Source organism: Lutjanus erythropterus, chromosome 2 (genome assembly GCF_056507025.1).
Source record: "Lutjanus erythropterus isolate fLutEry1 chromosome 2, fLutEry1.hap2, whole genome shotgun sequence".
NCBI lineage: Eukaryota > Metazoa > Chordata > Actinopteri > Lutjaniformes > Lutjanidae > Lutjanus > Lutjanus erythropterus.
In genome coordinates this window covers 12,098,561-12,112,645 of record NC_139318.1, presented here as the reverse complement: position 1 = coordinate 12,112,645, position 14,085 = coordinate 12,098,561, and the positions used below count along the sequence as shown (strand labels likewise).

Sequence of the window (14,085 nt, the reverse complement as noted above, 5' to 3'; positions counted from 1 at the left end):
GGTGTGAGCTGCAGAGTTTTGAAGATATAGATTATAGTTTTCTGCTTTCTCCTGAATATAATGGAACCAAATGGCAGTTGGCTTGTAATGCTCAAAGCATTAAAAAAAAAAAAAAAAAATACATTTGAAAACTTTGAAACGAGTGTCTCTTTCCAAAAATCATAATCCAGTTCCTCAGGATAATCCACAGACCTTGTTGTGAGCAATTTCATTTACAAACTATTTTCTCCAGAACTCTCCTAGAATCTACTGGAACTCTACTGTGAAACTGCTCAGAACAAGGTCTGTGAATTATCTTGAATAACTGCATCATGATTTTTGCAAAGAGACACTAGTTTTGAATTTCTAAAAAAGCAAAGAGCTATTTATTCTCATTATATTGGAAAGAAGGCAGACATCTATATGGTTGTTATCTCCAAAACACTGCAACTCACACACACACACACAAAAAATGTAGATAAATAAATAATACTACAGTCCAGGGGAAAAATATGTATTTTTGATTTTGGGGTAAACTTCATGTGATGTTTATGCTGATGGCTCTAATTGAATTGTACTTTTTCTTTTTTTTTCCCTGATATGTGATCCAGTGACTTTGGCCAGTATTGGGCTGATACCAATACTGAAAATCAGACTGGTGCCATCCCCAGGCATTTTATTGTGACCAGTCCAATCAGAATCAGAAATGGTTTTATTGCCAAGTAAGTTTTCACTTACAAGGAATTTGTTGAGGTATGTTGGTGCATACAAACATAATACCAGAAATATAAATTAAGATAAAGGCAAGTACTGTCAATAAAAACAGCATAAATAGAAGTAAAAGAGCATACACAATAAAACACGAGAAAAAAACAAAGTGGCTAAAAATGTACAATATAGGAACAATAGAAGATATTTACATAGGTGGATAGTAGAAGGAGCTGTGCAGTTTTATTAGGGAGTGTAAAAGGTTTGACATTGAATGTGCAAATTCACAGTATACAGGGATATTGCAATGTGCAAAATAGAGAATTATGTTAATGTAACATATAAGTGGGAGGGGAGGGTGGGGGCAGTGTCAGTGGGGGTCATGGGCAACATTAATGAGGGCAGCTGCAGGACTGTAGTGTCACAGTTTGTGTCCAGGATGGGAGGGGTCGGCTACAATCTTACCTGCACATCTCAGGCTCCTGGAGGTGTACAGGTCCTGCAGGGATGGCAGGTTGCAGCTGATCGCCCTCTCAGCAGAGCGAGCAGTCTGCCCTAGTCTCTGGCAGTGGCTGTCAGTGATATGCATCTCCAGTTTTACATGCCGCTTCCTGTCAGACAGGAAGTCCGTGATCCACCTGCAGGTGGAGTCGGGCACGCTCAGCTGGGAGAGCTTGTCCTGGAGCAGTGCTGGAATGATGGTGTTGAAAGCAGAGCTGAAATCCACAAGCAGGATCCTGAAGTAGGTTCCTGCAGAGTCCAGGTGCTGAAGGATGTAGTGGAGGGCCATGTTGACAGCATCATCTACAGATCTGTTGGCTCTGTAGGCAAACTGCAGGGGTTGCAGGAGAGGGTCAGTGAGGGTTTTGAGGTGTGACAGAACAAGGAGCTCAAAGGACTTCATTACCACAGAGGTCAGTGCGATGGGTCTGTAGTCACCGACTCCTGTGGTTCTTGGTTTCTTGGGGACGGGGATGATAGTGGAGGTCTTGAAGTAGACTGGCACGTGGCATGATTCCAGTGAGGTGTTAAAAATGTCTGTGAACACTGGAGACAGCTGATTGGCACAGTGCTTCAAGGTGGAGGGAGAGTCAGAGTCAGGTCCAGCTGCTTTGCAGGGGTTCTGCCTCATGAAGAGTCTGTTCACGTCCCTCACCAGGATGGAGAGAGGTGTCACTGTGGATTAGGGGGGACGCTGAGGTGGACAGGACTGGAGAGGCAGGGGTGGGGGAGGTGGAACTCCTGTGTATATTTTTATTTTATTTTAGCTCGTTTTTTAGAAACAATATCGTTTCAATTAGTTTTTGTGTTTTTTTCTGATTTAGATTTATTTTTATTATTTAGTTAACGAAAATTACTTTTCACAGCCAGTTTTAGTTTTAGGTAGGTTTTAGTGAACTACAATAACCTCTCAGCCTCTTGCACTTGAGGAGGCAGTTATTGGACGGAGAATTTGAGAGCTGTCACGTGGGCGTGGTCGGTCACAGGCAGGTCAGTATTTAAACTTGCAAGTTTCCTCACCTGCTCCAAACACGTTAAAGAGGAAGAGGGAACCTGGCACCGCTCAAGTCACCTGCTTTACTGTACAGTCAATTCATGGATAAATAATGGAGTAACCTGACACGAAGTAATTCTTCTTGACAAACAAAACAAGTAAGCAAACCAGACAATTCTTTATTTTTAAAGGCTAAAGCGACGTCGGTAACCAGAAATGTGTAAAAGTAAAGACAGGGCAGGTCGGCATGTTTATTTAAAGAGTCGGAGTATCCTAGATCCTATTTAAGACAAGTTCCAGCAGGAACTTGTCTATTTTTTTTTTTTTTTTACAGTATTCTTATTGGTTAGATTCTTACAATGGTTTCAGTATTGCTAATTTAATGTATACGTTTTGTGTCGTTGTATTTTTGTATTTTGTGTGACAGTGAGTGCCGTTAACTAGGAAATGATACGTTTTTTATTCGACATTCGTGTGTAATTTATTTTCTCCCAACTTTAGAGATAAGTAGTAACGAGTTGTTGTTCGGCTACAAAGTAACATAAAAATTGACTCTCCTGTTGTGTTTCTACAGGTTAACTGCTTATACAAGCACAGTAACCGCTTTAACACTATTTAACAGACTATATTGGTGGAAACGAGTGTTTAAATGGAGCCCAAACCTGTCGTAAAGGAGAAGTTTTTCATCGTTATCCGCGGGAAGTCGAGGAAAGGCTTCAGTCGCGGATGTATCGGCCGGGTGGAAGCGGAGACGCAGCGCGGGGAGCTGATGGGGCTCCTCTACTGCGGAGGCAGCAACTCCGGGAGCCCCAAGAGCGGCGGCATCGTGAGGCGGGAGGACACCTACCCCCTGACCCGCCACCAGGCCCAGCTCCTGCTCTTCGTCTCCGCCGCCAGCAAGCGACTGGAGCTGCTGTGTAACCCCCAGCTGTTCTCCGCCATCTGTGAGCTGTCTCAGGACGACCTGGTGGTGGTGAAGCACAAGAAGGGACACATGCCCGGCCTGGTGAAGAACCTCATGCAGATTGGGAGGAAGGAGAACAAGGATGACCTGCACATGTTAGCCTTTGAGGTTGAATTTGTGGTGGGTGAAGTTGTTAGTCTTGTTTTGTTTATTTGCATAATCAAAGTGTGAGTGTCAGGCATAAAGAACAAGGTAGTAGAGGCATTCTTTTAAAGGGACAGTTCGCCCCAAAATCAAAAATATATTTTCCTCCTACTTATCATCGAAATTGTTTTGGTGTGTGTTACATTTTAGAGATATCGGCTGAAGAGATGTCTGCGTTCTCTTGAATATAATGGAACTAGATGACACTCAGCTTTTGTTGCTCAAAGCAAGAACAAAATACATTTGAAAAATTCAAACCCATGACCAAATTCCAAACATTATGACCAGGCTACTCAAAATAATCCACAGACCTTGCTGTGAGCAGTTTCATGTAAGAACTGATTTTGTTCTGCAGTAAAATCTATCAAAAACTAGTTCCCTACATGAAACTGCAACAGGGCCTGATGATCTTGAATAACCAGGTCATGGCTTCTTGAAAGCGACACTGGTTTTGTATTTTCAGATATATATTTTAGGTGCTTGAGCACCACAAGTCAAGTGCCAATTTAGTTCCATTACATTTTAAAGAAGGCAGACATCTCTACAGCTGTTTTCTCTGCTGTTCATGTCAAAATTTATCTAGATGGATCAATAGCACTACATGCCAGATGCAGATGTAGGAAATATGTATTTTTGATTTGGGGTGAATTGCTCTTTAATCATCAGGTTTCTCTGAAGCTAATTATGCAGATACACAATTATAAAAAAGGTCCAGGGCACTCTTCTGGCAAAAAGTTAGCCTTTATTCAGGTGGTTATTTAATGATGAAATTCTAAAAACATAGACAATGCTTGTGCATGTTAAAATAGATCTAGGATAAAATATATCTTTAGGATGAAGAAGGCAGTAGAATTAGTGGCGTAGAATTTCATCATAAAAATAGCCATTTAAATTGAGGCTGTTTAAACTTCTGTCAGAAGATTGCTTTGGAGTTTCCCTCTTTTTTCCCCCTCTCTGGTCTTCCCTACCAAAGAGAACCTATACTTGTTTGACCTTCAGAGCACTCTGGACTTTTTGAAAACACTCAAATAAGTTCAAGAAATGTATTGAGGCAAGCATGACCATATAATCTTCAGTCATCTGTGTGTCTTTAGGCAAAGCTATCAGTCAAAGGGTTGTGAGTGAGATACACAACTCAATGCCATTAGTACAAAATGTACCCACGCGACATAGGTTTATCTACATTCTGTACATCTGAATGTTTCAAGTCCCTTTCTTTGTGTTCCTTGTAGGATAATGATCACAAGATGTCATCCAAGAAACCTGCTCCTCTGCCCCTGTTCAGTGCTGCAGACATCGTGCAGGTGGTCCCGTCATACTCCGTTCCCCTTGGACTACACTGGAAAGATGGCCAATGTGGGAGTAAGTGAAGGAATTCCATACTATGATATAATTTGAATAGGATAATTTCACACAGTGCTGGTACAAGATGTCCCTGAACGCTGTCTAGTTTTGCTGTAAGCCAGATTTCAGGTAGGACAAAAAAGACCAAACCATTCTTGAATGAGCACTTGGATGATTTGCAAAAAAAAAGTTATATATATATCACACACACACACACATTTTCATTCCACCTGTTTTTGTTCTGCATTTTTTTTTTTAATATTATTGCTATGTAATTTAGAGAGTATTATATATCTGAGAAGGAAGCTAACAGAAGAAAAAGTCACAGTTACAAATCTGATTTATTGACACACATCACAGGACGTTATTGATATTTCAGAGTCATGGTCGGGGCCATAAATTCAAACTTAAATAAGCTTCAGTCAGATAAAAGAGCAATTAGTTGGGTAGACCAGACTACCATATGTGACTAAACAACCCCTCCTGCACCTTCTCTGCTACTAATGGATGGCAACCCAATCAGCTCGCCTGTGTCTTTCAAAGTCAACATGTAGCATTTCTATACTACAAGATGCTTGATGGGATGTTGCAGGATTTTTTTTCTTTTTAATTAAATCCCTTTCAAAAAAATTAATAAATAAACTAAATCATTTTTTGGTTGAGAAAACGACCTCCACCCCCCCCCTCCCCTTCACTCAAAGTCCTGCCATTTACAGTTCTAAGAAACTCCACAGAGGGTACACAGAGGATGCAGTCCCAGTACACAACTTGAAAAACTGGTCCTGTTGCTCTGGAATGCAAAACATCATATGGTCTGGTGTCTTGCACATTGTGCACTCTGAGCTGTCTACATACCTCCTATGTACTGTGTTAGCCGGAGGTCAATCTGATGAGGCAGCATGTGACAGGGCTTCCAAAAAAATGTCATATGATTTTAACCATCCGCCTCTCCACCCCCACACACTCTCAATACCTCTCCACAGGTCTAAACAGAAAAGCGGTGACGCGCATTAATTCCATGCCTGCTTTAAGAACTCATGGCCGACAACTGAGGGAGAACCACCCGGAGCAGAGTGTCATTCAGAGCCAAAGTGTGACCACATCTCACGTGCCTCTGGAGGTTGGATCCATGGTGGAGGTGGTGTCCAACTCGGGAATCACAGTGTATGGGGTGGTCCGGTGGCTGGGGGTCCCTGAAGGAAAGACTGATGAATGGGCTGGGATTGAACTGGTGAGTGACTGAAGTTTTGTACTGTTTTTTTTGTCAGTTTTAGTTTTTCATGCAAGAGGGCACCTCATGTGATTTTGTTTTCATTGTTTCAGGACTATGAGGTGAACGGCTGCTCTGATGGGAAATATGGAGGCCAGAGGTATTTCACCTGTAAAGGCAACAGAGGGCTGTTTGTTCCTGTCACAAAGTGCAGCCCTGACAGCAGGTTCTTCTGCTCCTCTACAGAAAGTGAGACCCCCAAACCTGTAGAGACACCTCCAGGTTAGATACTTCTCCTACTTTGGTGCAACACATGTACACAAGCAGTTCGAATCCACACATTACACACAATTTTATTTCTTTTTTTTTCCAACTCTACATGTGAAGGGTAAAATGTAAGCTTTTTTCCTTAATAGAAATTAAACACTCCAAACTCTCCAAAACAATCCATTCTGAGGTGTAGAGCAACAACACTTGGTTAATTAAAAGAAAACTAATTTCCCTCGAAATGTCAAACATTTCTTGGTTCAGACTTCTTAAATGAAAGGATTTGCTGCTTTTCTTTGCTTCTTTTGTCCAACCAGCAGTCATAAATGACCGTCCTTTTCGGTTCTGGGAAATTGTGATGAGCAAACTTTGTAAGTTGCAGCCCCACTGAAGTACTGTGGAGGAAGTTTGTGAGTTATCACATAAATCTTTGGGGATGGATGTTCTACATTTCTCTTATCACTTGCCTTTTCTAATTGCACGTGACATAACCTCACAGAATCAGTTCTGAGGAACTTGGCATCCAGTCTCTCTGTAGGGTTGTACACAAGTGAAAACAACCTTTGCAAATAATGCTTTCTAATTGGTTTGACTGACTTTCATGCCTGTCTGCCTCTGGCAGGAATTAGTGGGGAGAAATGTTGTCAGTCACCTGAAACAATGAATGTCTTGTGACACCACTTATCAGTGAAATGTTTGAGAATACCGTGAACTTACTGCTTTGGAAACACAGATTAATCATTGACTAAATTGATATGCACACTAATTTTGAAGAATTTGATGCAAGTCATGTAGATGACATTTTGTTTTGATAATGTGAATTAGACCTTATTCTGAAAGTAGCATTTTCCAATTAAGACCTGTGGGATATACCAATATTATTCAGATTTTACAAGCATTCTTTGGACATGTATACAGCACATTCAGAACATGTCTGTTGTTTTGTTTTTGTTTTTTACAGCAGTTTGTGGTCAGCTCTGTTTATAGTCAGCTCTGTGTGTTATAAACAAACCAATTTGCTAGCAGTTTGCAAGGCTGGAGTAGAGATGCATGTACACATAGCCAGAATTCCTGGTCAGAAGGAGAAACACGGGTGGTCGAATGAAAGGAGGTTGAGTTTGCATTGTCAAATAAGCCCACCACCAGGGGAAAACATACAGAAAAAATACAGTTTTAACACAGAGAAGCAAAATGGCTTCTCTAGATATTCTATTTGAACGGCTACATCTGAACATGAACATTGGTGGAATATTCATTTTCTTTAGCTATGTAAACAGCTTAGTAGGAATATTGTCTTTTTTTTGGAATAAGGGCAAAAAACAGAATATTTTGTGCATGTAAATGTAGTCGGTGTTCTTGAAGTCCTGTGTGATTATCCCGTTGTGTTAAAGCTTTGGGTGAAATGATAAGGTCTGTGTTAAAATGTCATTTGGTCCTAACATTGTTTTGTTGTTTTCAGGTCCTCCATTTGAGGACTCAGAGGAGGATGCCCCACCCATCCCTGAATCAGAGGCCTTATCTTTGTTGGTGGGAAGAATGAAAGGGATTCAGGGTCACATCAACTCCTGTTACCTTGATGCCACACTCTTCAGGTAAAACCAGTTCACCACTCCTCAGGGCATATTAAGTTATCAAGGTAATTTATATGCATCATACAGTTGCGTAACAAAAGGAGAGTTTTTGTTACTTCATACTACACAAACAGTTCAGACAGGCTTGTTAATGAAATTCAGAATAGAATGGGATGAAAATAAAATGAAGCAATATATGCAGGTATTTATATGTCTACACCCAGGAAATAAATCTGCAGTGCAGTTTTTGGATTTGCTTCTTGTTGAATGTCAATGGCAGCAACGAGATGAGGTGGCAATATGATCAAAATCTTCACCTTAAGACTTCATCTGGGTCATCATTGTCCATCAGCATTTACTGGGTTTGTATTTACATCAATCTATGTCCCCTGGTCACATCAGCTGGACCCAAGACTCCAGAAGGCTGGAGTGTTGAAAGATGCTGTATACACATTATTGATTGTATCTTTAATCCAAACCCCACACCTCCTTTTCTAACACCTATGTGTTTTTGCAATATAGTTGAAAACACATTAAAGGAGAAAAGTAGAAATTTGAAGGAGCAACTGGCTGCAGCCAATGCCATTGCAACATAGAACCATCATAGTTGAGTTTCAAGTAGCACACTGTTGCAGACTCAGCTTGGATTTACTGTAATCTGAGTTTTTTTGTTTTTTTTTGTTTTTTTTTTATTTAGAGGAGATCGTGTACAGCTGAATGAACATGGTGAACTGTATTCAGATATGTGCTGAGTTGATAACACAATGTGCTTTTCTCTCTGCAGTTTGTTCAGCTCGTCTGTGACGCTGGATAATATCTGCCAGAACACTCCTGACACAGAGCAACTCATAACCTGCACTCTTAGAAAAATAGTCAACCGTTTACGCAGGTATAAACACTGTCTTCAAGACGGCTTATGTTTGTTTTACACCATGTAATATTAAGTTTACAAAACAAGAACATTATGACATTTTACATAATCTGGTAAAGAAGTACCCCTTGTCTTAATAGTATTCTGTATCCAGCTAACACAAAACGTGCATATACAAACTTGCATAAGAAGGTGGTTCTTTGATTGTTTTGGTGTATGCAGCTTCTAGTGTGTATGAGGTCATGTTTGCTTACTGATAGCTAATGTATGTATTGCAGACAAGGGTTTGTACCTGCTGAGAGTGTGATGAACTTCCGCAAACAGCTTGGCTGTGACACCTTCAGAACAGAGGAGAAAGGTACACACACATATATGTATATAAAAAACATGCATTGTTAAATCTATATGTTTTCATAGCAGGTCTTTCATCATCACAACATAACATACCAAAGCCTACTGTTGTAGTTCTGTATAATAATTTATTTGTTTCACTGCAGATCCAGAGGAATTCATCACACTCCTCTTTCAGAAGGTGCTTTGCATGGAGCCACTGCTCAAGCTCAGGTGAGATCCTGAGTCACTCTCTATTGAATATACTGATCTCTTTCTAGGGCTGTACCCGACCCAGATTTTCACAGCTGAATTGGAGTTGGCTGTCACATTTTAATGTCTTTCTTTATGGAAATCTGATATTTTCATAAATAATATTTTGTAAATAAGCACATCAGCTAATATAAAATATATTTGATTCCCCTTATTTCTAATTTATTATTTAAATTATCCCTGTTCATTTTTGTAAGCCTCTGTTTTATCCTCTTATTTTAATGCACTCTGACTGAAAACTGTAGAGTTACTTGAATTCTCTTTCTCTTTTTAGATCGAGAGAGGAAACCTCTCAGGGTGCCTACACCTTCCAGATTTTTCTGGAAAAAGAACAGATGGGACAGATGCCCACTGTCCAGCAGCTGCTTGACACGTCATGTTTGTCAGGTGACCTCAAGTTCGAAGAGGTGAATACATGCTCCTCCTTTTAAAGGGCAAAGCACTCCCATTGGGTTTTGAAGTTTTCATCTGTGCAATCATAAAACCCCAATGTTGCCTTTCTATTTGCCCCTCAGATCCCGTCCTGCCTAATGGTCCAGATGCCAAGGTTTGGAAACGAGTATAAGATGTTTTCTCATATCATTCCTTCCACTGAGCTGGACATCACAGATCTCCTGTACAACTGTGAGTAGCAGACAGGATCAGTACTGATTTAAATCATATACGGATGTGAATAGAAGTGTCTTCGAAAAGCTTAAAGGTGCTTATGGGTTACCTACTTTTCCCCAATAGCTCCAAGGGAATGCTTCATCTGTGGGCATTTGGCAGAGCACGAGTGTCTTCAGTGTCTACCAGATCGCAAACTGCAGCCAGGGAAGATAAAACAGTATTGTTCGACCTGCAACACACAGGTGAGTCAGATGATCCTTTTCACATATTGAATATCCCACTGTCCTAACTTGTAGTGTAAGCCATTCTGTTTTCTTTTTTTCTCTAAGGTGCACACCCATCTGTCACGGCAGAATCACTGCCCCAAAGCTCTAACAGTACCAGGAGATGTAGCATCTGATGCTCCTGTGTCCAAACACAAATTACAGCTGTTTGCTGTGCTCTGCATTCAAACCAGCCATTATGTGTCCTTTGTGAAATACGGCCCTGATCCTCACTCCTGGCTCTTCTTTGACAGCATGGCAGACAGATGTGGTAAGAGACATCTTAGCTTGTCTTATTTATTTGAACTAATGGGTTGTTTCTTGGCTTGAGCAGGAAGTCTTTTCTTCCATTATTGGCTTTATAGAATTACCCAGAGGTGAGCAGACAGCCAAAAACTGTATTCAAGTAAAAGAACTGTTACTCTGCAAACATCAAGTACTCAAAGTGAAGTAAAAGTACTCATCAAAATAACTAGACTACAGAAGTATTTACTTAAAAAAGTACTTCAGTAGTGTGTAACCCAGTGTGAGTAGTGTGAAAAAACACCACCACACAACTGTCTCTTCCCCTCTCCAAGTCTTTCATTTGATGTGGATATGAGTGGAATTATTTCAGTCACAGATGATCTTCCTCAAGTAAAGTTGAAGAAGCGAACATAGACCTGGATTCATTTGTGATGAATTGACAGATAACCTGCCACATATACACCAGTCTGTATCTCAAGTGCAATCACAAAATATTACATTAATGTTATACTCTATGAAGAAAACCACCGTTTTTTTTAATTACACTATTTTCTTGTCTCCTATATTATAATTTGGGAAATGGTGTTCAATACAGATGTGTTTACTTCTTCACTTTGACCTAAAGAAAATCATCTGTAGTAGAAACATGTCCACATGAAAAAAAGATTAATTTTTTTTCCTGTGCCTCTCTAGTTGTCTGTATCTCTTCATCAGGCCACACCAATAAGCATGACTAGTCACATGCACACTGCTTAGACAGTTAGATTGAATATTTACATTACGGAATAAAGCAGGAGCAATTGATATACTGTGTGAGTATAATAATAATAATAATAATAATAATAATAATAATAATAATAATAATAATAATAATAATAATAATAATAATAATAATGATGATGATAAACTGACAGCTAACTACGTGCCTCAACAGGTCATGAATTCATAAAACAAAGTAGTGCACTGAATGCATCCCAGTGTAACTGAGTGCATTAAAATTACTCTGACAAGTACAATTTCTCAAGTTAGGATTCTTGAGTACATGCAACAAAATAAATGTCAATCTGCCTACCTCTGGAATTGCCAAGCAAGTCATTTAACTCTGATGTTCGTGCAAACTTTGACTTGTTTTCATTTTTCAAAGAAGTGGTTCTCCATGACTTGCCTTATTTTCAGATAACGCAGCCTCGACATTATTAGATAATGGCACTCTCTGACGTCTTTGACAGCTCTTTATCTCTTTTTGAACTGATGTCTAATCTTAAGGCCGCTCTTCCTTTCAGGTGACGATCAACATGGCTATAACATTCCCGAGATCAGAGCTTGTCCGGAGCTGGGTGACTTCCTGTCCCAGCCGGAGGAGGAGCTGACTCACGCAAACCCCAATCAAACTCCTGAACTAGTGCGCCGGCTGCTGTGTGACTCCTACATGTTTTTATACCAGAATCCAGCCAAGCCGCTTTCAAAGCCAAACCATCCGGAGCCTTAAACACATGAGGATGAGGACGCAACGTTCCCATAACAGTGCCTTTATAACCTTGCATCTCTGCTTTGTCAGCAAGATGTTGTGTTTGTTATTACATCCAAACAGCAGGAACTGAAACGGATGCTTTTAACATCATGGGGTGGGTGGGTGGGTGGGTGGTTGGTTGGGTGGGGGGGTGAATGATCTCAGTCAAAGTTGATGTTGACATGTAAGGAGAGAAGCAATGAGCAGTAAAAATATAATGCTCTGAACTCTCCTTCAGTGACTTTATCTCTTAAATGTTACACTGCTTATTTATACTAAGATCTTTTTTATTTTAAAGGAAAATGGCATTTCTCTGATTTTCCTGGCTCCAACTTTAATTTACCAAATAACTGAAGGCAATAAACACATAAGAACAAGGTCCACTCAAGCCCTTGGTAACATGTTTGTGTGCTGTTGAATTATTTAACTCTTGTCTGTTGTGATCTGAAACACTAGCTGAAGTCTCACACTTCATAAGGGTCCCAGTGAATTCTTTGTCTTAAACCATCTTAAATTTAGTAGTTGATTGTTTTTGTTATCCATGAATTTTTACTGTTTTACAAAAAACAAAATAGTAAAGCATTATTATTTCTTGATTAAGATGTCAAATTATAGTTATTTACTTGCATTCCTGAACAGAAGAATTAGTTTTAGTGGTTGAATGTTATGCTTGATTCATTTCTGACTTCTCAGTGAGCCGGCTCAAATTTGGGTATAAAAAGGTGAATTCAGTTTGAAATTCCTTATTCCTGTTCAAAATGGTAAAACATCGAGAGCTCACAAATAGGGAAAGACAAAGTGTTCTCACAGTGTGGTCAAGTCTGCTTTGGAGTCAATCACAGACACTGGTACTTACAAAATACACCAAGGAAAAGGCAGGAAACAAAAGTTAACTGAAGCAGATGTCAGACACCTCAAGTTTTTAAGTACTAGAGACAGAAGGAAAACCACTGCTGATCCTCAGACAAAGATAAATGCTTCTAGATCAGAGTCTGATAAAGTCTCCAGAATGACCACAAGCAGACGACTGATGGAACAAGGCTTAAAGGGAAGACTAGCTGCTAGCTAGTTGCTAGCTGGAGTACTGGAACTGACGGACTGGCCAAGTCAAAGTCTGGATTTGAATCCTATTGAACAAATTTGGGATTTAGTAGGTTCAAAGATTGATCGCACAAAAGTTTCAACTAAAGCAAGTCTGTGGGAACAGCTAGAAACTATTTGGAGCTCAATAGCAAAAGAGACGAAAAGTTCATAAAAACAATGCCGGCAAGAATGCAAGCTGTTATCAAGGTCAAAGGAGGCCATACAAAATATTAAGTTGTTTGGTTATAATGTGTGAAAAAGGACTGTTTAGTTGTTTCAGGTTGTTATTTGACAAATACATAACAGTAACATTTTTAGTTTTAAACAAGTTTTTGAAAGATTTCTAAAATATTCATGCTTTCTCGTTTTTATGACAGGTGGTCTAATACATTTGTTAATCACTGTAGAATGGAGGCATTAAATTTAATGAATTAGCTCTATTTTTCAGTTTCATTTTACCACCATTTAATTTCCCATAATGATCATTTCCAGAATGTCCAATACAATTCTTTATTTTTTTCCCAGTCTACTAAAAATTCAGCAGGTTGCAATTTGTGCTCCAGTACTGCTATCTAGTGGGCACTTTTGCAAACAACACATTAATGAATATGTCAAGTATGATATTATATACAAGTTACATTGTTTCTCAATAAGTAACCAGTAGCCTGTGAAGTATGTATATTTTTATATCACGATAAATCAATATTCTTTCTTAAGCCCAATCAATAACCTGTGGGCTATTATTTCTTAACCTCAATTCATACATAGTAGGTTGTGTGGGGAACTATCTTCTCTCTTGCAATGATTGCATGTGAGATTTCTCTTCAGGAAGTGAAGTGGTTCCACCCAACTTTAAAACTGACATGTAATAGGAAATTTTCTGTCATCTTAAAACATACAAATGCAGAACAACATGTATAGGTCCACCCCGTGTTTCATAGTCGAGTTGATGGAGTATCTCTGTTCAGAGGAGATCCATCTCTTCTCCCTCCCTGATGGTTGTTAGTGTCACCAGTCCTCTAAAGCACATTATAACATTTCTCTATTGAGGTTTTAAAAAGGTCTGAAAAAGCATTAAAGTTGATTTTAAAAACTATTTAACTGCTAAATACCCTGTATACACTGCCTGAAGATTGAAAATTATATGTATGGTTGTATTACACTTACTGTAAACAATTACACTGTGTGCAAATCATTTTATCTGTAATATAGTATTCT

General features: G+C 39.4%; 1 protein-coding gene across 1 annotated transcript; it reads left to right on the top strand.

The window, feature by feature from the left end:
* Positions 1-2,199: 2,199 nt before the first annotated feature.
* On the top strand, positions 2,200-11,916 carry cyld2 (cylindromatosis (turban tumor syndrome) 2). The gene is made up of 14 exons (XM_084728387.1): positions 2,200-2,340; positions 2,757-3,266; positions 4,523-4,652; positions 5,618-5,865; positions 5,958-6,126; positions 7,571-7,703; positions 8,467-8,571; positions 8,832-8,911; positions 9,051-9,117; positions 9,431-9,563; positions 9,672-9,780; positions 9,889-10,007; positions 10,095-10,299; positions 11,558-11,916. The coding sequence occupies exons 2-14, from the start codon at positions 2,832-2,834 to the stop codon at positions 11,761-11,763; spliced, it is 2,139 nt and encodes a 712-aa protein (XP_084584513.1). The 5' UTR covers positions 2,200-2,340; positions 2,757-2,831; the 3' UTR covers positions 11,764-11,916.
* Positions 11,917-14,085: the final 2,169 nt, after the last annotated feature.